Source organism: Pristis pectinata, chromosome 5 (genome assembly GCF_009764475.1).
Source record: "Pristis pectinata isolate sPriPec2 chromosome 5, sPriPec2.1.pri, whole genome shotgun sequence".
In the NCBI taxonomy this organism is placed as follows: domain Eukaryota; kingdom Metazoa; phylum Chordata; class Chondrichthyes; order Rhinopristiformes; family Pristidae; genus Pristis; species Pristis pectinata.
The window spans coordinates 52,393,419-52,418,845 of record NC_067409.1 but is presented as its reverse complement, the minus strand read 5'-3'; the positions used below and the strand labels follow the sequence as shown (position 1 = coordinate 52,418,845).

The following is a 25,427-nucleotide window of genomic DNA, read 5'->3' as shown; positions in this document are numbered from 1 at the left end:
ACAGCTAATACTCTCTAATCTAGGCAACATCCTGGTGCAGCTCTTCTGCACTCTCTCCAAAGCCTCCACATCTTTTCTACAGAACTGGACACAATACTCCAAATGTGGCCTAACCAAAGTTTTATACAGCTGCAACATGACTTGCCAATTTTTATACTCAGTGCCCCAACCAAAGAAGGCAACCATGCCATATGCCTTCTTTACCACATTATCCACTTCTGTTGCCACTTTCAGGGGGTTGCACCCAAAGATCCTTCTGTCTATCAATCCTCCTAAGAGTCCTGCCATTTACAGTATACTTTCTTCCTGCATTTGACCTCCCAAAATGCATCATCTTACACTTGTCCAGATTAAACTCAATCTGCCATTTTTCCACCCAAATTTCCAACTGACCTATATTCTGCTGTATCCCTTGACAACCTTCCTCACTATCCACAACTTCATCAACTTTCCTGTCGTCTGCAAACTTAGTAATCAGACCACCTACATTTTCATCTAAATCATTTATAAATATTATAAACAACAGAGGTCCCTACACTGATCCTTGCGGAACACCACTGGTCACAAACTTCCAGTCAGAAAAACAACCCTCCACCAATACATGTCATCTATGACCAAGACAATTTTGTATCCAACTTACCAACTCATTGTGTAACTTAATGTTCTGGACCAGCCTACCATGAGGGACCTTGTCAAATGCTTTATTAAAGCCCATGTAAACAATATCCACTGTCCTCCCCCATCAATCTCTTCATTCCCTCCTCAACAAACTCAATCAAATTTTGTGAGACAGGGCCTCCACCCCCAAAAAAGGTGAAATCAATAGAGAGGAACAGTTATGCTGAATGATGCTGCAGTGTGAAAAACTGATACAGTTAATTTGAAAAATGATCCATGTATTATATCGACCAAGTATCCTGAGAGCACATCAGTATTTCTGCAGATCACTTTTTCTCTGCCAAACTACTTGCAATGAAGTATTGGCACTTTCATTGACTTCAGAACCAAGACAAGCAACTTGACGTCATGACTGATGAATGCAAGTCCTGCAGGTTCACTTGTACACTAAAATTGTACCTCATTAATGTAGTCAACTAAATCCTTCTGTTGGTATGGTATACAGCACTTTATCGCACTAAATGCACATTGGATAATGCATGAGGTTCTGTTACAACAACCAGAATGAGGATTGGAAATAACAATTATGGTGTAAAGTGATTAATCTGAACATTCAAATCGTTAACATTTCCTTTTCATTCAGATGTTTAAATAAAACATATTTAACAGAACATACTAAAAGTTTTGCCAAGTAATTATACTCACAAGCTGTATTGTCTCGTAAGTTTCCTGATACGGGAACTTTTTGGTCTTGGCTTCTCCTGAATACCAGTTCCTTGTGTGCTATCTTGTGATGTATCCAGGCACCTAGTGTTGTTTAAAGAGTCCAGTCAAGCTTTGATATATTCACCTTTTTAAAAAATATTCACTTAAAATGGAATGCTTTTCATCAACTTGTCTAAGTGATTTTATCATTGATAATGAAAACCATCTTTAAAGTGACTCTTCCTTCATGTAAGTTTAGATTGTACAAGAGGGATACAAGTTCCATCATCACTTTTCAGGAATGTGAAGAATAGACAGTGTTTCAATTTTAAGTGCCCCTCTTGAGAATGGAAAGTGGAAATACAATTTCATTTTTTTATATGAAGACCCACCGCACTGCTTAACAAAGGAAAATCTCAGGCTCCAGATACTTAACTTTAGTTGATATATAAATCTTTACTGTAGTTATTTTTCTATAAGATTGAGTGAAGAATTCAGAAGTAGATAATGTATCATAGATTACAGAAATTGTTTAATCTCTCTTGAAGGTATTTATTTACATAGTTCCAAGGGCAGCAACCATCACTACCTCAACCCTATCCCAATGTAACCTACCAAGAAACTAAATCGTGTATGAAATGTTTGCCATTGTTAGCACCTTACTTAGCTGCACAAAGAATCAAAGTTGCACACAATCCCATTTTCATTTATTGTCAAAATACGCACACATTCCAGTAACAATGAGCAGTGGGAGTTTTCCCTACTCTGTGGGGGCAAATTGCAGCAATTAAAAGACTCTGAATTTCTTACCTGTCCCACTTCTTTTCCCCAACACTCTGCTGCACATCTTATAATACTTACCACAACAATCACTGTTCCCTCCATGTATCCCAAACAAGGTGCATCAGCAATCACAAACCAGGCTGTTGTTCCTCATAGTGAATGGCTGTATTGATTTCCTGGCATTGATAAATGATGACTCATTGGCAGCGACTCCTTTTCCTTTTATCAAAGCCTTCCCAGCTAATTATACATCTCATTATTCTGCCCAAACAAGCATTGTGGTGCCTTGGTCTTCATCTGCAAGTGCCTGCCTCTACCCTGTTGTCACCATCTGTTGATGGAAAATCTCCAAAGTCCCTTAAAGCTGCACCCTCATGTATTCACATCTTACAGCTTGGCTGCCCATGTGGCATGAAATTCCTGCTACAAATTCTCCCCTGTTCACCTTTTCTTGGCATGGCTCCATTTAAAACTTCAGGAGTTTAGCCTGTCCAAACGAAACAACAATTTACTTTGCCTTCTGCTGAAGTTCTCTGGGGCGTATCTTTCAACCTGTCCTCTTCCTTATTGATATGTACATTGCTCCTTGTTGTCAACACTGAGTGAAACAGGATATTCCAGAAGTAACTGATGACACTCAACACCCCATCACCTCTCCCATTGCTGTCAGTTCTGTCTGATATTCAGTCTTGAATACAGTCATAGCATTACAAAGACCAAAGCTAGATTTCAACATCTTCAGCCCAAACAACACAGATGTGCAGCCTTTCCAACCTGGTGCTATAGAGTGCACCAATGTAACCCTGACATCAGAACCCATATTTTGTCAAACACAAATTCTACTTGCAACTCTGCAACAATCACCTCTCTCTGCTCTATCTCCATCATAGTGCTTCCCCATGGCTCTAACACATTCGTTGTCAGCCTTCCATTCTCCATAGAAACTATTTCATCACTGCACTTACCATCCCATGCATAAACCCATTTGTCTGCTGTCACAATCCTCACTAATTAACAGCAGGTTTATACTCCCAGAAGCCTTAAAATCTGTTATGATTTCCTCACTCTGCAATATTCTCTAGGTCTAGATTCCTCTTTCTTCTCTTGTTCAAACCCACCTTTCCCATTTTCTTCTGCCAAAAAATCCAATAATAGAACTCCAGTCTTTTATTTACTTCCCTATAGTCCAATCAACTTTTTTTCACATACTATGAAACCAGGTACCCTTTACCTACAATACTTTCAGGATGGAAGTGATTTGAATTAATATTGGAAATGTCCTTCACTGTTGCTGGGTCAAAATCCTGGAACTCCCTCCCTAACAGCATTCTGAGTATACCCCCACCTCAAGGACTAGCAGTTCAAGAAAGCAGCTCACCATCACCTTCTCAAGGGCAACTAGGGATGTGGCTCAGCCCGTGAAGCTCACATCACTTGAATGAATATAAAAAAGAATCAAAGCTCCAGTCCTTTTTTTTGTCTACTACTAAACTGACCATTTAAAGAAATATTTACCATAGTAGTCATCAATCTAAAGTGTTTTATACATCAGGCTTAAAAGTGTGGATATAAAGCATCAGAAAAATTAGTTAATGCAGTAATAAATTACCAACCAACATACAGAATTTCAGGGATTTATCCAGCTTAGTGGTGCCTCTGTCTCACAGCTCCAGTAGCCTGGTTTTGATTCTGACCTCTGGAGCTGGAATGTGCATGTTCTCTGTGAGCATGAAGGTTTTCTCCAGGTGCACCAGTGACCTCCCACATCCCGAAGACAAGCAGATTAGTAATTGGCTGCTTTAAGTTGCCTCTAGTGTGCAGGTGGGTAGCAGAATTGTGTGGGGAGAATAGGTTACTAATAAAACTAGTAGGGGAATGGGATTGCCCTGTGAAACACAGATTTGATTGACTGAATAGCCTCCTTCTGTATGTGAATATATAGATGTATGACAAGCAATGAAGCAGAATTATTAAGTTTTGACTATAGAGGGCACTGTTTGCAATTAAATGTCCCTGTGCGAGAATGAACAAAACTGGACTGAATTCAATTGCACCTCCTTGCGAATATTCTCAAAAAGAATTCTCATTCAAAAGATATGTCAAACAGAGAAAATTGCTACTTCCAGTATAAAGCCAACTTAAAAAAGAAAAAAAGTTTTACAGCAAAAGATGCAGCTGATAGAACCCACTGTTTAACATGAAAGCTGATGCTTCATAAACAAATAATCCTGTAGAAAACTACCTTGGGATGTGAAAGCTCTAACTGTGAGGGAAGTAATCTAGGAGGAATTACAGTGTAAAAAGAACCACCAAGAGATTTGGGTTTAAAGTAATGGTGTACTGAATAAAACTACAGTTCACATTAATGGATTAGTGGCAGGACTACAGCATGGTTTTTTAAATGATACAAGTTATGGGTGCCAGGAAAACATGCTTTATAAAATTTCAATTCAGTAAAACTTTTGTACTGTTTTTATATGTGTAAGCAGTCATTAGGTCTGGGAAATGAATCAATCATCAGGCATTATTTCAGCGCAATTTGAGGCATTTTCAAATTACTATTCAAGAGAATTGTGACAGCAATCTTATTGTATCAGTAACTTGTCTTCCCTTTCCTACACGAACATCCTGTCCCAACTTTGGATTTGCTGTAAATTGGCAAGTACTAAAGTGTGAGGGTGTGGCTTGATAAACATCTTCAGAAATAGTTAAAATTTGATTACTGGTTGTAGATCATTATGGGTACAGTGGTGGTATGGTGGCTAAATTACCAGACTAATAACCCAAAAGCCTGCATAAACAATACAGAGACCACAGTTCAAAAATTACCATGGCAGCTGTGGAATTTAAATTTATTTGATAATTTGGAATTTGAAAGAGAAGTTTATAAAAAGTCATTAGTAATAATGATTGCCAAAAAAAGGACTGTTGTTTAAATCTCACTATTACCCACCATTCATTGTTAACTTCAAGGAGAGGAAATGTAAGTGACTGCACACTCCAGACCCCATTCATGCAATTGAATTTTAGATGCCCTCTTAACTAGCCTAGCAAGCCACTCAGATGTAACGTATCTACTATGTTGAAACAGAAAAAGAATAAAACTGGATGGCCAATCGCCATTGAATCAGGTGCTGAATTTAGATAAAACCGCATGGTCTTATTGTAGTAAGGTCTTAGTCCAATGGCAAGAAGGTCCAAGACAACTGGAGACCATGCTCTGCTGCACAGACTTAGCATGTGGGCGTGCATATGCACGCGACTGATTTCCTATCACATCTCAAATCATGACAAACTCTGATCACACATTCACCATGAACACAGGCACAAAACCATCCATACACTTTTTTCCTCAGCTCTTATCCTAACCCCACAACGTTGATCTCTCCCTCAGTCTCCCTACCTCTGATCCCTTCCATCCCCCCCCCCAACATGCCTCTCTCAGTCTCCCCCCCCCCCCCCTGGTTCCCTCTTCCTTCACTCACCTCATTCACAGTTATCCAATTCCCTCAGTTGCCACACACCAACACTACCCCTGCTGCCCTCCAATCTCCAGCTGCTCACTCCAAGAGTGAGGCTGCTTACCAATCACTGTGGCTCGCCCTCTTCAGGGTCACTCCCCAATTGCCACACCAACTGAAGCCTGCAGCCTAGCCCAGAACTCCCAGTCCACTCCCCAAAAAATCCTCAAGAGTATCTTCGTGTGTTTTCCTGGTGCTGCTCTATGTCAAGAGACTGCATTCTCCTGCTGCATCCCACTGTGATTTCCCAGCATAAGGGGGCAGATTCACCCTGCAGGAGAGGGAGCATCTCACTCAGCATTCAGTTACAGAACAGAAACAATGCCGTTATGCCCTTTTACCACGCCCCTTTTAAGCTCTTTAGCCTTCCCTCTCCTGCACTCCTTTTGAACTCCGCATGCCTTGCTTTCCTGCTTTCGTAATTGCCGCATACTCTCTCACAAGCTTTGAGGGCAACTCTAGCCTCCTCCCATCAGTACTCTGGCTTAGTTTAACAACTAATTTCCTATTATGATAAATGGCATAGAGAAGGAAAGAAAGGTGGTGACAGAAGAGGAGAAAGAGGGGACAACGGAAAAAGCCAGGCAAAATAGTGAAAGCCTGGAAAAAAATACAAAGAATAAAGAGGTGATGATGACACAGAGATTGCAGAAACAAGAACATACCAGAAAGGCGATAAAACAGAGCCAAGTACTCATAGAAAAAGAATGAACAAAAGAAAACAAATCAAATGAACAAAAGAAAGGAAATAAAAATATGAAAAGCAAAGTATTAATAGACGTTACACTAAGCAAAGCAGACAAAGAAAACATACACCAACGTGATCCCAGCAAACAAAGTGAGCTTAGTTCACTTGAACATGTTTTCTGGAACTCCCATTGCTTTCTGCGAGATAATGGAACATCATTGGGATTGATGGAAACAAAAGGAAAACACCACGGAATCTGGAAAACTGAAATAAAAACACAAAATGCTCAGAAGGTCAGGCAGCATCTTAGGTAACAGAAACAGAATTAATTTAATGCTCTGATTAAAGGTTAATGGTTTCTCTCTCCACAGAGGCTGCTTGACCTGTTGATTATTTATCCATTTCCTGACTTTATTATTGGGGTCAATGGGTTAGGATATAAACACCAGTAATTATTAAAGGGTTATTTTTTAATGCCCGTTATTTTTTTAAAATCACCTTTGGACACAAAATAAGCAATTTCAAGTTCCAAAAAATGGGAGGGGTGGTTTGGTCAGATGGGAAAGCTGGTGAGGAATCCAACCTGTTTTTGAGGCATGTCCTCCATGTTAAATACTTCAGTGAAATATTTAAAGTGTACTTAAGATTTTATTCCAGTTCCAGATTTAACATTGGTCAAGTCAGCCCACTGAAGATAGGTGACAAATTTCAAAATGTTTTTCCAGTTCTGGTCGCCTCATTATAGGAAGGACGTGGAAGCTTTAGGGAGGGTGCAGAGGAGATTTACCAGGATGCTGCCTGGATTGGAGAGCATGTCTTATGAGGAAAGGTTGAGTGAGCTAGGGCTTTTCTCTTTGGAGAGGAGGAGGATGAGAGGTGACTTGATAGAGGCATACAAGATGATAAAAGGCATAGATCGAGTGGACAGTCAGAGACTTTTTCCCAATGCGACAATGGCTAACACAAGGGGGCATAATTTTAAAGTGATTGGAGGAAGATATAAGGGGGATGTCAAAGGTAAGTTTTTTTTTTACACAGAGAGTGGTGGGTGCGTGGAATGCACTGCCGGCAGAGGTGGTGGGGGCAGATACATTAGGGACTTTTAAGAGACTCTTAGATAGACACATGAATGATAGACAAATGGGGGGGGTGGCGATGTGGGAGGGAAGGGTTAGATAGACCTTAGAGCAGGATAAAATGTCGGCACAACATTGTGGGCTGAAAGGCCTGTACTGTGCTGTAATGTTCTATGTTGTAGTACTACAAAATGCTTTACCCCATCCCAAACTAACACGTTAATTCCCCATCTCATTCCCCAAGTGATGGGATCCCCAGCAATCAGAACCACCAACTCCAGAACCGAATACTCTGCAATCTCTCTGACCGCGATATTCTCCACACATCCCTGCCCTTCAACCTCCCGCCCAATATGGACTATGCCTCCCTTTAATGATCTGTACCATGCACGCGCCCCCCCACCAACCCCCATGTCCCAAACTTAAAGGATGCTGTAATTCCAGCAAGAAACATTCTGCTGGTAGAATTCAGTGGGTCGAGCAGCAGCTGTGGGGGGGAAAAGGAATTGTTGATGCTTCGGGTCGAACCCCTACATCAGGACAAAGAGTAGTGGGGAGATAACCAGTAAAAAGAGAGGGGGAGCTGTGAGACAGGCATCAGAGGTGATCGGTGGACTGAGGAAGGTAAAGGAGGGGGAGGGGTGGAGTTGGGAGACATCATCTTCCCCAACCCTGTCCACCTTTCACAGGGACCACTCCCTCTGTGACTCCATGGCCTGCTCATCCCTCCCCATCCACCCCCCTCTGACCCTTGACACTTTTCCCTGCAACCACAAGAAGTGCAACACTTGTTCTTACACCTCCTCCCTCAGCTCCATCCAGGGACATCAACAGCCCTGCGAGGAGAGGCAAAGTTTCACGTGCACCTCCTCCACTGCATTTGGCGCTCCTGATGTAGCCTCCTATACATCGGTGAGACCAGAGCACCCACACTCAGTCCACTATGGCCATCACGAGCTCCCAGTTGAATGCCAGTTCAATTCCCCTTCCCATTCCCACACTGATCTGTCCACCTTTGGCTTTCTCTACTGCCAGGGTGAGGCCCAATGCAAACCACAAGAACAACACCTCATATTCTGCCTGTGTACTTCTACAACCCAATGGTATGAACACTGAATTTTCCAATTTCAGGTAACCCTCACCTCCGGTGCGATTTCCTCCCCCTCCCCACTCCGTCTGATCCTCCTCTGATCCTCCCATTTTCTGTCCCCTTCCCTACACCCCCCTCCAGCATCCCATCACTCATTTTCATCCCCCTTCCAGTTTCATCCACCTACTTCCCGCATATTCCACCCACCAGCTTCCCACCTCCCCTGTCGCCCCCCCTCACCCCTTCCCCATTTGGTTCGGGTTCCACCTGCTTTTCACCTTCCTCACAGCAGATTACAGCACTGGTAGCCTTTGCGTTCCTGCTTATCACCCTCCAGCAGCTGTCTCCACCTTCACCCCTCCCCCACCTAGCTCTATCTGTCTCTTTTTTGTCTGCCTCCATCAATCATCCACGTGCCCATCTCCCTACTCCACCCTTCCCCTCCACTACCTGGCTCCATCTGCCCATCATCCTTCACCCCTAGCCCATCTCACCACTCCCCCTCTCCTCTTTATACTGGCCACCTCCCCTCTACACTCTCAGTCCTGATGCTGGGTTTCAACCCGAAAAGTTGACAATTCCTTTCACCCCCACAGATGCTGCTCAACCCGATAAGTTCCTCCAGCAGATTGTTTGTTGCTGCAGGTTCCAGCATCTGCCGTCTCTTGTGTCTACTGTATTACTAGCTCTTCCAATTGCCATCTGCCTCAATTACATCTGTTTTGCAATCTCTCCAGGCCCACAGCTGATCAACCATTAACATTACTTTGCTTTCACCATCCATGGTGGAATCCATTATCTCTTCCCCCATCTCACTCCACTGCATACTCTGCCTGCAGTATCGTGCTTACTGGCCAACCAGACAACCTCTCATGTAGCAGAATTCCAAAAACTGGTATAATCAGGTCAGTTTATAACATTTGGACAGACTAGAGGGAAACCCATAGTTTCCCAACACTAAACCTGTCCCCCCCACCTCACTTCCCAGAAGTAATAGTTGGCATGGTGGTGTGGCACTTAGTGGTGCTGCCTCACAGTTTTGTGGATACAGGTTCAATCTTGACCTTGGGTGCTGTCTTTGTGAAGCTTGCATGTTCTTTCCAGGACTGTGAGTGCGCTCTGATTTTCTCTCACATCCTAAAGATGAGCTGGAAGGTTAATTGGTTCGTGTAAATTACCCCCAGTGTGATTAAGTGCCAAAAGAATCAAAGGAGAGTTGATAGGCAAATGAGATAGAATTAGTTGCACTACCACAGGGAAGTAGTGAGTAAGGGTGGGATTGCTCTGCCAGGAGCCAACGTTGACTGCATTAGCCAAATGTCTTTCTCTTGTGTGTAGTAGGTAAACTTATTACCTGCTAGCAATGAATTTATGGCTCTAAAGGAAAGTAATTAATACCTTAACACAAGAAGACATTCAAACTGGAGGAAATTGTAAAAGAACACACCTTGCAGTGACCAACTTTAAATAGAACTCCATGCACAATAAGATGAAATTTGCCACTTCAAATGAATACATGATCCTTTGGGACTCTTACAGAAAAAGGGGTCTCTAAAATACACTACTGTGGACCTATTCAGGGGAGACATCTTTTGGTTTCCCACATGACATGTCAAGACCACAGGACTCTAATTTACTTCCCAGCTATGATCTGAGCATACCAGTAATAAACTAGTACTTAGGTCACCATATCATTGCTATACTGTGCTTGAGGCACATTGTACAGTACAGGAGAAAGAGGATTAATTTCTTTTTTAAAGACTTAACAGCATAAGTCCCTTAAATTTCAAGAGCCATGAGAATGATCTTTTGGTAAGGTTAGTTGCAAAAACTTTTGAGAACTAATGTACTAGTCATTTTTGCTTTATCAACAATGAAATGTTGCATGTTCAAGCTATGGGAAATTATAATTTTAATATAAAAATAAAATCTAATTTTGTTCCAGAACTTTTGACATTTTGCTACTAAGCTTGTGCCCAATCTTTGAATACCAGTTAAGAGAAAGTCTAAATGTTAACTGGACTGGTCTTATTTTCGGGTAACTTTTCTCATAGGAAGGTCTGTGATATTTTGAAAGGTTCTGACTGACCTTGCACCATCTACCGGTGTGCCTGAGGGTTTACTGTGGCTGCTCAGTACTGGCTCCTCTTTCTTAAACTGTTGAAGGAAAACGAACAATTAGTAACACAAATAATCTTGATTTTAATTTGTTCGCCAGAGTCAACAACAGCTCTATTCCTACCAATGTATGAATGTAACATCAATTGACTTTGAATAATTAGACCATCTGAGACAACACAAGGCAGCAAGGGAGCAGGATGGAAATAATGCGCATCAACTATACATATGAACAAATATGCCTTTACATAAAACAGATTTAATGGATGTATGAATTCTGCTACTGAAAAATGACTCATTTCCTATTCCATTTTGATTTGAATTTATTGACATCTGAGGACACAATTATTGCCCACATGGCCACCAACTACATCAGATAAATGATTTGAATTTTAAAAGGATTATCAGTTTTTCAGTAGCATGGTGGTTAATTCTGAATCATTCATCCAGAAACACGAGTTTGAATCCCAATATGGCAGCTGGGGAATTCAAATTCAAGTAATTACATTGGTAGTCAAATTTTAGGAATAGAAAAAAATAGAAGTGCAGAAATCTACTTCAGAAATTGTTTCTTACTCCCAAGGTCTGCCAATAATCAGCAGTGACTACTGTACCTCCATCCAACATTCCCTTTTCTACCACAGCACAGTAATGTTCCTTCAGAATATTGGCCTACATAAATTTTCTCTAATTATCATAGTAGAAATAGGCAACATGGTGGAGCAGAACCATTTGGCCTCCTATTTGCAGCATCTGTAAGTCAATCATCACTAGTGAACCAGTATTCTACTACATTGCATTTACCCATTTCTTATTATTTACAAAATATTCTCCAAATGTCTATGTTCTCAATTTATTTTCCAGAACAAGCAATAATTCAGCATTTAAATTTCTGCCACAGTGGTTCAGGTAATTTTTTTAATACCATTGCACTGGGATAATTAGCTTGTTTCACCTATTTCTATTTATCACAAAAATCACTAGGCTATACACATTTAGGAAATGCTTGTGTTTTTATTACAATAACATAAGAAATAGGAGCAGGAGTAGGCCATCCAGCCCATTGAGCCTGCTCCACCATTCAATAAGATCATGGCTGATCTGGCGGTGGACTCAGATCCACCTACCTGCCTTTTCCCCATAACCCTTAATTCCCCTACTATGCAAAAATCTAACTGTGTGTTAAATATATTTAATGAGGTAGCCTCTACTGCTTCCCTGGGCAGAATTCCACAGATTCACTACTCTCAGGGAAAAGCAGTTTCTCCTCATTTCTGTCCTAAGTCTATTTCTCCGAATCTTGAGGCTATGTCCCCTGGTTCTAGTCTCACCTACCAGTGGAAACAACCTTCCTGCCTCTATCTTATCTATCCCTTTCATAATTTTGCATGTTTCTATAAGATCCCCTCTCATTCTTCTGAATTCCAGTGAATATAGTCCCAGGCGACTCAACCTCTCCTCATAGGCTAACCCCCTCATCTCTGGAATCAACCTGGTGAACCTCCTCTGCATTGCCTCCAAAGCCAGGATATCTTTCCTAATTTTCTTGCTTCTGTTGGAATTGGATGTCCCAAATAAACCCATCTGATTGAATCAAAATTGATTCAGTAATACCAGAACTACATGTTCTGAGGCACAAAGCTGACAAAAGGTCTTTGACCTGAAACATTAGCTCTGTTTCTGTTCCTACAGTTGTGGCCTAACCTGCTGTGTATTTCCAGCATTTTCTATTTTTATTTTAGAGGGTTTACCAGATGACATAGAAAAAAGATGAAGGGATGTTCTCAGAGCCTCCTTGAAAATGTGCAACATCCTGGTGATTCCAGGGAATCCCTGGCCCATGACTGCTCAAAATGGAGAAGGAGCATTCAGGATCACACTGAGAACCTCAAATCCCTACATTGGGAACACACAGAAGTGCAGCAAAAAATGGAATGTGCACACTGTCTCACAATTCATCTCCCACCCACTCTACCAGGCACCACCTATCCTATCTGCAGTAGACTCTGGGTTCCATATTGGCCTCCTCAGTCACCTCAGCATTGGAGTAGAAGCAAATCATCCTTGATTCAAAACAATTGCCTAAATTGAAGATGATTTTGCTAATCTAGCCTTTAACTTTATTGTCTTAACTAAGCAATTTAGATAATTGTAATTAGGTATGAATTGTTGAGGTCAATTCAAGGACAGTTGTAAATGCTAGGCTTCTGGTAAATGACTTTTTTTCCCAAACAACACATTTTTATGTATGTTTAATGGTGTGAAGAATGATATGCATGCCTTCCCTGGGTCCAAGAAATTTATATATTACAAGTAAGACTCTAGTATTACAAAGTAAAATGAATTATATGTTGTTTTAAAATAGTGAGAGTATTCTACCATGTAATGTAAAAATATATTGTTCTGTTGTTACACTAGATCAATGCTGAAGTGATCCATTAAGGCTAGAAAGTTCTATTGCTATGGAGAGAAACCATTACATTCGTAATCTTGTACCCATAAAACTGGAAATAAAACACACAAATTAATATATTGCAAACAGTGCAGCTCTCTACATTGTATTAAAACTCTTGAATATGGAACATAATTCCTGCATCACACTTTTCCAATCCAAGGTCTGTATTGTTAACAGGACACAATGAAAAAAAACAAATACAAACATTATGGCTTAGTTTTTCTTGAGAAATGTCAGCAGATGTGTATGGAACCAACTGCATTTCCCTCCATGCCATCAAGAAGTGTGGGACACCCATGAGCAAACACTGAAGTCCTGAACATCCTGACAGGCTTTCAATAGCAATTTTCCAATTTGCTTTCAGGCATCAGACTCCTCGTGGAGTCCAGTGGCAGAGTACCAACTCAGCAGTTCCCAGCAATTATGCAAGGAAGAGAAGTAATTTACATTTTTTGAATAATTTGGGCCAACAATTTTTTTTAAATGATCAGATTGTTTACAAGTTTTTTCTCTCCAATTGTCAAGGCACATTCCGAAAGATTTAAACAGTTTGAGAATTCTGACAACCAGTAATCTTGCCATGAGCAGGCTTTCAAGCTAGCGTCCCTCAGGACTACAAGATCTGCCCCTGGGAAGTGAAGAGCAAGAGAGAGGTGGATCACCAATGACAAAAATTCTAAGCACGTGGGAAACCCTACATCAACATGTGACGATTTCAGCTATTGAAAAAAAACAAAGTCATTTTTGAAGAAAAAATTATATTGACGAAAGAATTCTGGAGTCTGAAATAGATTCATGAAACTCAAACTTATTTGGGATTTTATTAGTGCAAGATTAAAAGAAATCATATCCAAGGATACAGATTGATGATAAATGGCACAAGAATTCAAGGGGATCTTTTTTTTATATATATGCAGCAAGTTATTACTTGGAATTGAAGCCATAAAATTTCATCCCAACAGACAGACTGTGTAAACAGGCTAAATATTTTTTTCCCCATTCTTCCCTCATATTAAAATATTCTTTCTTCATTTTATTCCATGTTCTATATTTGATTCCAATCAATCTCATTTTTTGACATATTATTTCTTTCATTGTCTATAAATCACATTGATGAAGGTTGATGCCATCTTTCATCAAGGCCACAGATGTATCAATGATCTCTCAATATCATCAATGGTTTACGTTGCCAAAATTTGTGCCAAAATTGCAGGGATACTGCACAGAAATGGGCCCTTCAGGCCATCAAGCCCACACTGATTATCAAGTGCACACTTACATTAACCCCATTTAATTCTCCCCACATTCCCATCATCTTCACTCCCTCCCCCACCTCGCCCCAGGTTTCACCATGACCTACACATTGTGGGCGATTTAGAGTGCCTAATTAACCTACCAACCCATACATCTTTCGATCCTGAGAGGAAAATGAAACAGTCATGGAAATCCTTGTGGATGCAGGGAGAACATGCAAACTCTACACAGACAAGATTCAGGATTGAACCCAGACCATTAAAACAGTGAGGCAGTAACTCTACTGGCTACATCACGGATGGGTAAAAACCTCCACACAATGATTTACCCACCCCCAGTAAATGCTGTGTCATTATTTAAACATTGAAATGATCTTAATGCACTCTTCTCTGTTGTAGAGGCCTGTACGAGCTGATCATCTGCACCGGACGGACAGGCACTCAACAAGGCTATGAGCTCAGAATGGATAGTTAGACTCCAACACTGTAGCCTGAGGCCCCTCCTCACCAAGCTCTGACATCCTTTGACATATTGCCAGCTGTCAAAATCTGTAAAGTACTTTTTAAACAGATTTTGTATCCCTCTGTGTCAGACACATTAGAAAACTATTCAAAGAGATTTAAATCATTATAAAAAATAAAGACAAGTTAACAAAGAAAAATAAATTTAGTTAAAATCAAAAAACTGATAGATGATTAAAAGCATTAAAGTAAGTGAGGTACTTTAACCATTATCCATAGGGTCAATGACCCATTAAAATAAAAGGAGTCTCTTTTGGTGTCAAGCTGAGGGCTGAGTGCAAAGTACATTTGGACCGTCTCTTCGGGAAGCCGTGCCTATTGCTGGATTTAGTGATGATTCCAGCAATGGAAAATGTTAGCATCCCAAAGGCAACAGATCCTGTGACTGCAATATTCTTTTTTGCCAGTTATGTAACTTAGTTGAAGTAACCTAGTATTAGTTTTAACACCACAAGAGATGCATAGAATCCCATGGAATGAGCCTCTCTTATGTGTATCATTAACTTAAGTTGTATGTCAATGTTAACAACAGGTTAATACCTTGGAATATTAATTAGGTTTCCACCTGCAGAGTGCCATCCTCATCCTTAACTTGATTTCTGCACTTAACAACGTAAAGGGGTGGGTATGAGGATGGGCTACTCAACCCTGATTGTTTTTAAGCCCTCATATGACCCTTTACTACCCATTTGGGGTTGGATGAGGATTAGAAGTTATATTTCTTCATTCTTTGTTTAATTGACTAAATTTGCTTCAGCTACTTGAAATTAAGGACACAACTCTGAAAAGAGTAAAAACATTAAATAGAAAACTAAGAAACTGTTCTTTTTAAGCCACTGAATGTAATTTTTAAAAATTTCAATCACACTTCAAGCATCAGGTAACCTAACAGATAACCATTTTACTTGCTACATATCTGATGCCATTAAGTTTGATATTTTCCAGTATGATGAAAGAGGCTCTCTTTTGATTGATATTAATCAGGGGTAAATATCTAGTTGTTCAGAAAGCTGCTGCATTTGTGCCATATGTAATTAACGAAAAACAAGGACAGAAGCACATACTTCCCATGGAATGCAATAATTCACCAGGGTTCCCACCTTCAGTGCAGCATCCATCTGAGCTTTAATGATGTTGCTCTTCATCTGATCAGAATGAGAAGAGGGTGATGCAGGAGAATGCAGGCCCTTTTCTAACAGCTTCTTTTCCTCACCCTGGTGGTTACAAACAGTACATTGCTTTATGATTTATAAACACAAATGAATACTTGATTACTAAATACAAAGTGAATACTTTCCATCAGTATTCACTAAGAAAACAGTCTCTGTACTGGATAGTTTAGCAAAGGGCAAGGTGAAAGTCTAATGCAAGTGTCAAATAAAGAGAAGATACTCAATGCCTTAGTGGACTTAAAGATGGATAAAAGGGTTGGATGGGATTTATCCCAGGCTGCCATGGGAGGCAAGGGAAGAGATTGCTGGGGCTTTAACTAAGATTTTCTAATTCTTGCTGACCATAAGTGAGGTTCCAATTGACTGGGGGACAGCAAATATGGTCCCCCTTTTCAAGAAGGGCAGCAGGGAAAAGTAATTATACACCTATGCGCTTAATATCAGTAGTGGGGAAGTTATTGGAGAAAATGCTAAGGGACAAGACTAATGACGGGGTTTAATCAGAGACTGCTGATGTGGCGTTGTCAAGGGCAGATCCCGTCTGACCAACCCAAATGAATTTTTTTGAAGAGGTATCGATGAGGTCAGAACAGTAGATGTGGTTACATGGACCAGTCAGTTACGTGACGTGACAAGTTCTAACATGGGAGATTGGTCCAACAGATTGGGTGGGGCCTTAGGGATACTGGCCTTCATTAGTCAGGGCACTGAATACAAAAGCAGGCAGGTTATGCTCCAACTTCATAAAAAAAACTTTGGTTAGGCCTCAAGTATAGTACTGATTGCAGTTGTGGGTGCCACATTATAGGAAGCATGTGATAGCGCTAGAGATGGTACAGACGGAATTCACCAGGATGTTGCCTTGCTGCTGGGCTTGGTTTGTAAAAATGATCAAGAGTTTAGTGTAAAAACCTTTTATTTATTTGATTTGTTAAAAAAAGTTCTATGGTGCCTGTAACAATGATCATTGTCATCGAGTCATAGGAACATATAGCATAGAAACAGGCCATTTGGCCTGGAGCGTTTCAGTTATGAGGAGAGAATGGAGAAGATAGGACTGTTCTTCCCGGAGCCGAGGAGGTTAATCAGAATTAGATTTATCATCACGGACTTATATGACATGGAATTTTTTTGTTTTGTGGCAGCAATACAGTACAAAGACATAAAATTACTATGAAAAAACAACAAGGTGCTGGAAGAACTCAGCAGGTCAGGCAGCATCCGTGGAAGAGAGTAGACGGTCAACATTTTAGGTCAGGCCCTTCTTTAGGACTGCCTTTTCCACAGATGCTGCCTGACCTGCTGAGTTCCTCCAGCATCTTTTTTTCCATCTAGATTCCCGTTTCTCTCATAAAATTACTATAAATCACAAAAATAAATAAATAATGCAAAGAATAACGAGATAGTGTTCATGAACCGTTCAGAAATCTGATGGTAGAGGGGAAGAGCTGTTCCTGACTCATTGAGTGAGTTTTCAGGCTCCTGTACTTCCTCCCTCATGGCAGTAACAAGAAGAGGACATATCCCGGATGGTGAAGGTCCTTAATGATGGATGCTGCCTTCTTGAGGCACTGCCTCTTGAAAATGTCCTCAACGGTGGGGAGGGTTGTGCCCGTGATGGAGCAGGCTAAGTCTATAATCCTCTGCAGCCTCCTACGATCCTGTGCATTGGATCCTCCGTACCAGACTTTGATGCAATCAGTCAGAATGCTCTCCACTGTACATCTGTAGAAATTTGCAAGAGTCCTTGGTGACCTACTGAATCTCCTCAAACTCCTAACAAAGTAGAGCCACTGACGTGCCTTCTTCATGATTGCATTAATATGTTGAGCCCAGAATAGATCCTCCGAGAAGTTGCAACCTACCCTTTTTCACTGCTGACCCCTCAATGAGGACTGGTGTGTGTTCTCCTGACTTCCCCTTCTTGAAGTCCACAATCAATTCCTTGGTCTTGCTGACATTGAGTGCGAGGTTGTTGTTGTTGTGACACTACTCAACCAGCCAATCTATCTCACTCCTGTATGCCTCCTCATCGCCATCTGATATTTTACCAACAACAGTGGTGTCATCGGGGAATTTGAAGAGGGGACATGATTGAGATATATAAAATTATGAGGGGTATAGATATGGGGAAAAGTTTCCTGCATTTTACCCTATGAGGAAACAGGGGTAGCCCAAAACAAGGCTACATAGATTTAGAATAAGGGAGAAGAGATTTGGATGGGATATGAGGGGGACCTTTTTCACTGAGGGAGCGGTGAGTACCCAGAATGCACTGCCTGAGAGAGTGGTCAAAGCAGGGCAGCTAACAGCATTTAAGAAATATCTAGACAAATACTTGAATCACTTAGGCAAAGAAAGTTATGGGCCAAGTGCTGAAAGATGGGATGAGTGAGGATTGGTGTCCACTGATTTGTGGATGTGGAGAGACAAATGGCCTGTTTCTATGCTATACGTCTCTATGACTCTATGACAATGATCGTTGTTACAGGCTCCACAGAATTTTTTTTAACAAATCAAATAAATAAAAGGTTTTTACAACTAAGGTTTTGACCATTTTTTTCCCCCCAAACTAAGCACAGCAGCAAGGGAAACTCCTCAGCTGTACAAATAGCCTGGTTCAATGTTATTCCATCATAATAATTAATAGAAAAATAAATCTGTTAATGCGGATCTGTATCACCCTTACGTAATGGCTGTTGACTTTTGACCCAGTTCACTATAAACAAACATTTGATTTTTAAGCAAATGTACTCAGTTCAAACTTAAACCAAATTTGCAAAGAAGTCATAATATGGAATAAAATAACCAACAAGTCAGTATTCAGAATGTAAAAGTAGATGAACTATCAATATTAGATGTAAACTATCTTATACCTCCATTCAATTTTATTGGTAAGTTTCATTGTCTATTCCAATTGTATTTTTTTAAATCCATACTGACATTGCTATTTGTTTTTCATCATTCTTATTCTGAAGATCAATGAAACCTTTTAATCATTAGGCAATCTCTCAAGATATTGTACAGTGGTAGTAAGACCATTCTCGCTTTTAAGTCAGGCAGGGTCAGAGGGCCAGAGGGGGGTTGGATAGTGGGTGGGGAGGTGAATAGATCAAGATAAAAGGCAGGAAAAGGAAAGCACAGAAGCAAAGGAGGGAGAAAGAATGGAAAAGGAGGGGGATGGAAGACAAAGCTAAGGCGGGAGAGACGAAAAGGGAAATGCAGGAAGAAAGCTGGATGCAGGAGAGAATCAGGGTGCAAAAATAATCTACGATGGTGGAGAGGGTGAAGTAGGAAATGTATCTCAGCCATGTTTGGAAAGCTATTAGTACATAGCTCTGGAGATGTCAGGTGAGGTACTTGTACGTGTCATAGTGGTGGAGTTGCAGAGTATGCTAGAGGCTTGTTACAATGGACAATAGCAGGGTATGGTGGAATGAATATTTTTTTTTTAATTGATGAAATACCAATTTTAGAAACTTAATTTAACATACTGCTACTGAGTAAAAATAAACATGTCTTCTATTTTCCAGTGAGCTTGATCCAATGTTTCAAGTTAGCCGAGAGATGCCTTCCTAGACTGACAGGATGAATCCAACTCCGAATGAGAAAATAACTTTTCAAGGTCTGTTCCTTGTCTTGTTGCTAAGCTTGAGAATTAAAATTGACTGTCACAATACCCTGTAAAGCTGTAACGACCATTTCAGGTAATCACAGACCTTTATAATAGTGCTACGTATGGGTCCAAGTTGACAAAGAAATTTTCAATGCATTTTAAAATAAAATGCTGTGAATTGGAAACAGTTTTTAATACAAAATGTTGCATTTTCCAACATATTAACATTTTATCACCTTTAGTTGTCCAAGTGGTCTCACCTTACAGCAGTCTGAGATGAAATTGGTCTAATAAATGCAGTATTTTAGCAATTATTGATAACTTGCTTGCAAGCCCAACATTTATTTTCCAAAACATAAAAACAATCATAAGTTTCTAATAACATTAGTCATAAATCATATTTCACTTCACTGGTAATTAGTACATTGATTGAATTTGCCTTTAAAATTGAAAGCAGTTCTATGCCAAAGGGTCACTAAAAGAAATTCACACAGAGTTCCCATATTAACAGACTTGCCAGGGAAGGCTGTCTGTGACAGAAGAGCAGGAAGCTGAATTTCAGCTGCCGTCATTAAGCATGAAAGGGGTATAATATCCCAGACTACAGCAAGAAACTGGGAGATACAAAATTATTTTCACTGTTAACATACTGCATTGATCAAACTCATAATTCAAACCTATAAAGGAAAAAAAAGCTAGAAAAACAATGGGAATTTGTCATTTTATCACACAAAGAAATCATCTTTATCACTGATTAATCTGGAGTGTTGATGGAAAATTTAGTAGTATAGCAGTTGCTAATTTTACGGTTCAATTTTTAAATTATACCAGAATTCTAAGCAACCAATGATCATTTAGCTGGATTTTGGATTATTGTTTCCATCAAGTAAAATACACAAATCCATTTGAGGACAAGCATTTGTTTTAGCTGAAAGAATGGCGATCTCTTTGGCTTATTTGAAGTACACATTTGAAGGCCCTCCACTATCACAACCAGGGTTCTGTAATTGTAGTTAAAACTAATAACATGACTTTAACCCTTCAATGTCTACTTCAACATAATACCAAAGTCATCATGTTCAATATACACCAGAAATCTCAAGCCTCAGACGCTGAATCCATCAGACAAACTTCCGTATGCAATCCTGTCTCACCTGGAGCTGAGGTTAAGTAAGACATACAGACTATTAACTTCAGAAATATTAACCTTTGAAAACTTTATCCTTGCCACTCACAACTCAAACATATGTATTCCTTAGCACAACTTGATTTCTACAACAAAATATTTATTTTCCTCCACAAGTCTATCCTGCACTAGTTTCATAGCTTAAAGGATTCAGCATTTTACACTCTGCTCCTTTCCTTCATTACACTTAATTTGAATTTGACACCCCATAAGCTCTGCTCACACCCCCATCACCATTCTCAATGATTCCCACAAGTTCCTTGTGCATCAACCTTATTATACTCAATGTTACCTTTAAGCTCTTTCAAGTAGCATTCTGATTTAGTTTCACGGTCTTTCAACTTTCAGCTGTAATCCTCCATTAATCCAACTCCAGCTTTCAGAATTCTTCCCCAAATCTCTGCTTCATCCTCAGTATCGTTTTAAAGATATCAAAATTGCATAGTATCGTTAATGATATTGAAAAATGGCCATGCTAATGCAAGTCTTAATTAATTATCTACATGCATCCTTGCATTTAATTATTCACAATTCACACTGATTGGATACCTTCACTGATCTTCACTAGCTTTTTCCCATTTTCCATTCACAGACATTCCTTGAAGCAAAAGCTATCTGCATTTGTTGAGGCTGTGTTACACGTTATTAAGCTCCATTATGTATTGCCAATTTCATTTCAAAGCTACATCAGGACCAAAGGTAGTTATTCCTTTAGAAATTTAGACTCGTGCAAAGGTATTTCTGTCATGCACAATAATCCAGTTCAAATTCTGACTAATGGTAATATGAAAGACCAAATAAATCACATCATTATCACCAGGATTGTGTTGGAAGTAACTAAATAAAATTTACAGTGCAAGACACGTTAACATCTGTAGGGTAGCAAATAATTTATATTTATATAGCTTAACACAGCCAAAACATACTTAAAGCAAGAAATCAACATAAGTGGCTTAAGTGCAGTGAATTACCTTGTTATTTATGTTGATATGCAATGAGGGCCATTGCCCGACCTTACTGGATTCAACTTCCAACTGCTTAAAACACACTCCAACCTCATCATAGTGTGGAAGAATGGTTGAGCTCAACTCTAAAAAAAATAATATTTATATAAAAATAGAACCATACTACACGTGCAAGCTTTGTAAATAACAAAGGAATAGCAAGAATAAAATTCTGACAGCTGTTAATAAGATTACCTCAGGAGAAAGCCTAGCTCAAGGAAAAGATTAAGAGAGGACACCGCTTTATCATATAAGAAACCTGAAGAGCCTTTTTTATTGCAAAGTTGAAGAACTCATCCTCTGGGAGTCATAACATCTCACTTGCAAAGTGGTTAACCAGCAGGATGCAAGAGTAAAAGGGAGGGAGTAAGGGGAAGAAGATTGGAGATGAAAAGGGGACACCAAGGGTGAGGAGATTCAGGAACAAGGATAGAGTAGATGGGGGTTAAGGCCAGGGTTGCAGTAAGCAAATTCATCTGTGCCTCAGCCCATAAGTGGGTGAGTTTACTTATACCAACAGGAGCCTGTGCACAGAGCCACTTTGTGTGTGTGAGAGCTCATGTGCAGGCAGCAGAGCCTGATCACCAATTGTCTTGAATCCCTTGTCACTGGACTAAGACCTCAGTCTGTCAAGCCCCTGTGGTAGTGTGTGTGCAAAGACTTTTGCCTTCTCAGAATTAAAGAAAGTTACAACACATTCGGCTCTATGTAAAAAAAAAATCGAACTAGTCCCACTCCACAGGCTTTATCCTATTACCCTGAAAATTGTCTCATTTCAGGTACTGTACCTAACCAACTAGCTCTTGAATGTAATAATTGAATCTGCCCCCACCAGAAGCCCTGGCTGTGCACCCCAGATCCTAACCAATTACTGAGTAAGGCAAGATTTTCCTTCTGTTACTTCAGAATCAGGTTTATTATCACTGACATATGTTGTGAAATTTGTTGTTTTGTGGCAGCAGTACACTGCAAGACATAAAAATTACTATCAGTCACAAAAATAAATAAATAAATGGCAAAGAAAAAACTCGTTATTCCTCTTTTGCACTACTTTTTCTGACTGCTCCTGTGCATTTGGAATAGTTTGACTTGGTATATTCTTTTTATACCCTTCATGATTTTAACTACCTCTAACCTCACAACCTCCTCTGTCCCAAGAACAACCACCCCAGCCTTTAGTCAAATTCATTCAGCCCAGAATCATTCTGGTAGGCTTGCATCTTTCCTAAGTGTATGGTGCACAGAAGTAGACACAATACCTTAGTTGTAATTGAACCAGTGATTATATCTTCATGACTTATTTGCTGTTGTACTCTCTGCCTGTATTTATAAAGCTCGGGATCCTGTATGCCTTTTAGAATTCCTTTTAGAATTTTAGCATCCTTTTCAGAATTTTGCACTCTAGTTTAAGTTCATGTTCCTCTTCATGTTCTTCTTACCTAAATGTAACATACATATTTCTCAGCATTGAATTTCATTTATCCACCCTTTCTATCAGCCTGTCTACATCTCAATGAGAGATCTATTGCGAGCCTGCTCATAGTTGGCTTTGTCTCCAAATTTTGTATCATCTACAATTTGGAATCTGTGTTCTGTACATCCAAGTCCAAGCATTTTAGATACACGAAGTAAAGCAATGGCCTTAATGCCAATCTCCAGGAAACACCCCTGAACACTCTCCTACAGTCCGAGAAACCAAATTTTGCTACTACTCTGTATCCTGTAACTTTGATGATTTTTTTTATGCATTCTGCTGCATTTACTTTTATTTCAAGGACTTCAAATATGATGACAAGCTTATTAAAATACCTTTTCAAAGTCGTTGGGTTGGCACCGTGGTCAGTATGGACTGGTTGGGCCAAAGGGCCTGTATCCGTGCTGTTTTGCTCTATGACCATATCAACTGCATTTGCTTCATCAAATCTCTCTGTTACTTCATCAGGAAGTTCCATCAAAGCTAGCTAGGCATTATTTGCCTTTAACAATAGCATGCTGGGTTTTTCTAATTAATCCATACCTGTCACAGTGATTGGTAAATCTATTCGCCATTATTATTTCTAGAACTTTACCCAACACAGAGGTTAAACAGATTGGTTTATAGATATTGGGTTTATCTCTACACCCTGTTTTGAACAAGAGTGAAATGTTTGCAATTTTCCAGTTTTCAGCTATCATCCATAAATCCATGGATATACAGAATATTCAGGACTGGGCCTCTGCAGTTTCCTCCCCAACTTCTCTCAGCAACCTAGGATGCATCCCATCTAGACCAGGTGATTTATCTACTTCAAGTGCTGCTAGCCTTTGACTACCAACTCTATCACTTTTTAGCCCATCCAAAATCTCAACTACATCTTCCTTTGCTGAGACTTCAGCAGCATCAATTACACATTTGCCTCCCAAGTTTTGATTTCAATTTACCCGGACCAGATTGGTTTTCTTCATTGAAGTTGGCTATTGTCTAATTGACTGTTTTAACTTGGATTGGTCTATGTCCTTTGCATAGTTATTCTAAACCTTATGATGTTATGATTGCTATTTCCTAGATGTTTCCCCTACTGATACTTGCTGCACTTGGCCTGGGTTGTTTTCAGAATCAAGTACAGTATTGTTGCCTTCAATGCACCAGCTGTTTCTGGTCCTCCAAGGAAAAGAATATTTGAAGATCAAGACCTCAAATCCAGCACAAAACTCGTGGCCTAATGGTCTTGAACATTTGAGGAATGGAGTACCTGAAGCAAGTACACAAGACTGCTGGCGAGGTAGCACTAGTGACGTCTTCGCAAATTCCTCTGAATTCACTGGCAGGATATGCAAACCAAGGGCAGCGTTTCCTCCCAGGCCAATATTCCCAGCATGAAGGCTCTAATTAGTCTCCAAAGTAAGTGCTGAGGCATGGTTGTATCTTTGTATTTCTCTGCTTGAATCCACAATGACATTCAAACATGTGAATAAAAAGCAGTAGTAGATGAGCAGCTCCGTTGAGTCAGCTCCACGAGCTAATAAGATCAAGGCCGATCTGATCGCAATCTCTACTCCACATTCTAGTTTATCCATGGTTACCTTTCAACCTCTTGCTTATTCACCTCTGCCTAAAATACACGCTTCCACCTCTCTTTGAGGGAGAGAAAAAAAATCACCTCACCTCTGTTTTACACAGTGACCCTTAGTTCTAGGTTCTTCCTCACAAGGAGTAATCCTCTCCATATCCACTCTGTCAAGACCACTCAGGAATCTATGTGTCAATGAAGATTCTCACTCTTCTGAATTCCAGTGGATAAAAACCTACCCTGTCCATCCTTTCCTAACAAGACATTTGCAGGGTCTTGACCGGAAACATCGACCATCCCTCTGCCTCCACAGATGCTGCCTGACTGCAGTTTTCCTCCAGCAGTTTGGTTTTTGTTTTGGTCCAGATAAGCATCTGCAGTCTCTTGCATCTTCATTCCAAGTATTACACTAGTAAGTCTCTTAATTGCATTAACATCCTTCCTTAAGTAGGAGACCAGTATTCCAGATGTGCTTTCACCAAAACTCTACATAACTGAATCATAAACACTTTATTTTTAATTCAGTTTAATCTACCAATAAACAATAACATTGTTAGTTTTCGTAAAATG

The 25,427-nt window shown here is 40.0% G+C and overlaps 1 protein-coding gene across 1 annotated transcript in view; it reads right to left on the bottom strand.

Moving 5' to 3' along the window:
- The window catches only part of LOC127570336 (band 4.1-like protein 4B), a 222,690-nt gene that overhangs the window by 27,419 nt on the left and 169,844 nt on the right, over positions 1–25,427 (bottom strand). The window contains exons 17-20 of the mRNA XM_052015785.1: positions 21,775–21,893; positions 15,930–16,043; positions 10,571–10,638; positions 1,324–1,425 (exon numbers count right to left, since the gene is read on the bottom strand). Coding sequence (XP_051871745.1) covers positions 1,324–1,425; positions 10,571–10,638; positions 15,930–16,043; positions 21,775–21,893 — 403 coding nt within the window. The remainder of the gene's footprint in view (positions 1–1,323; positions 1,426–10,570; positions 10,639–15,929; positions 16,044–21,774; positions 21,894–25,427) is intronic.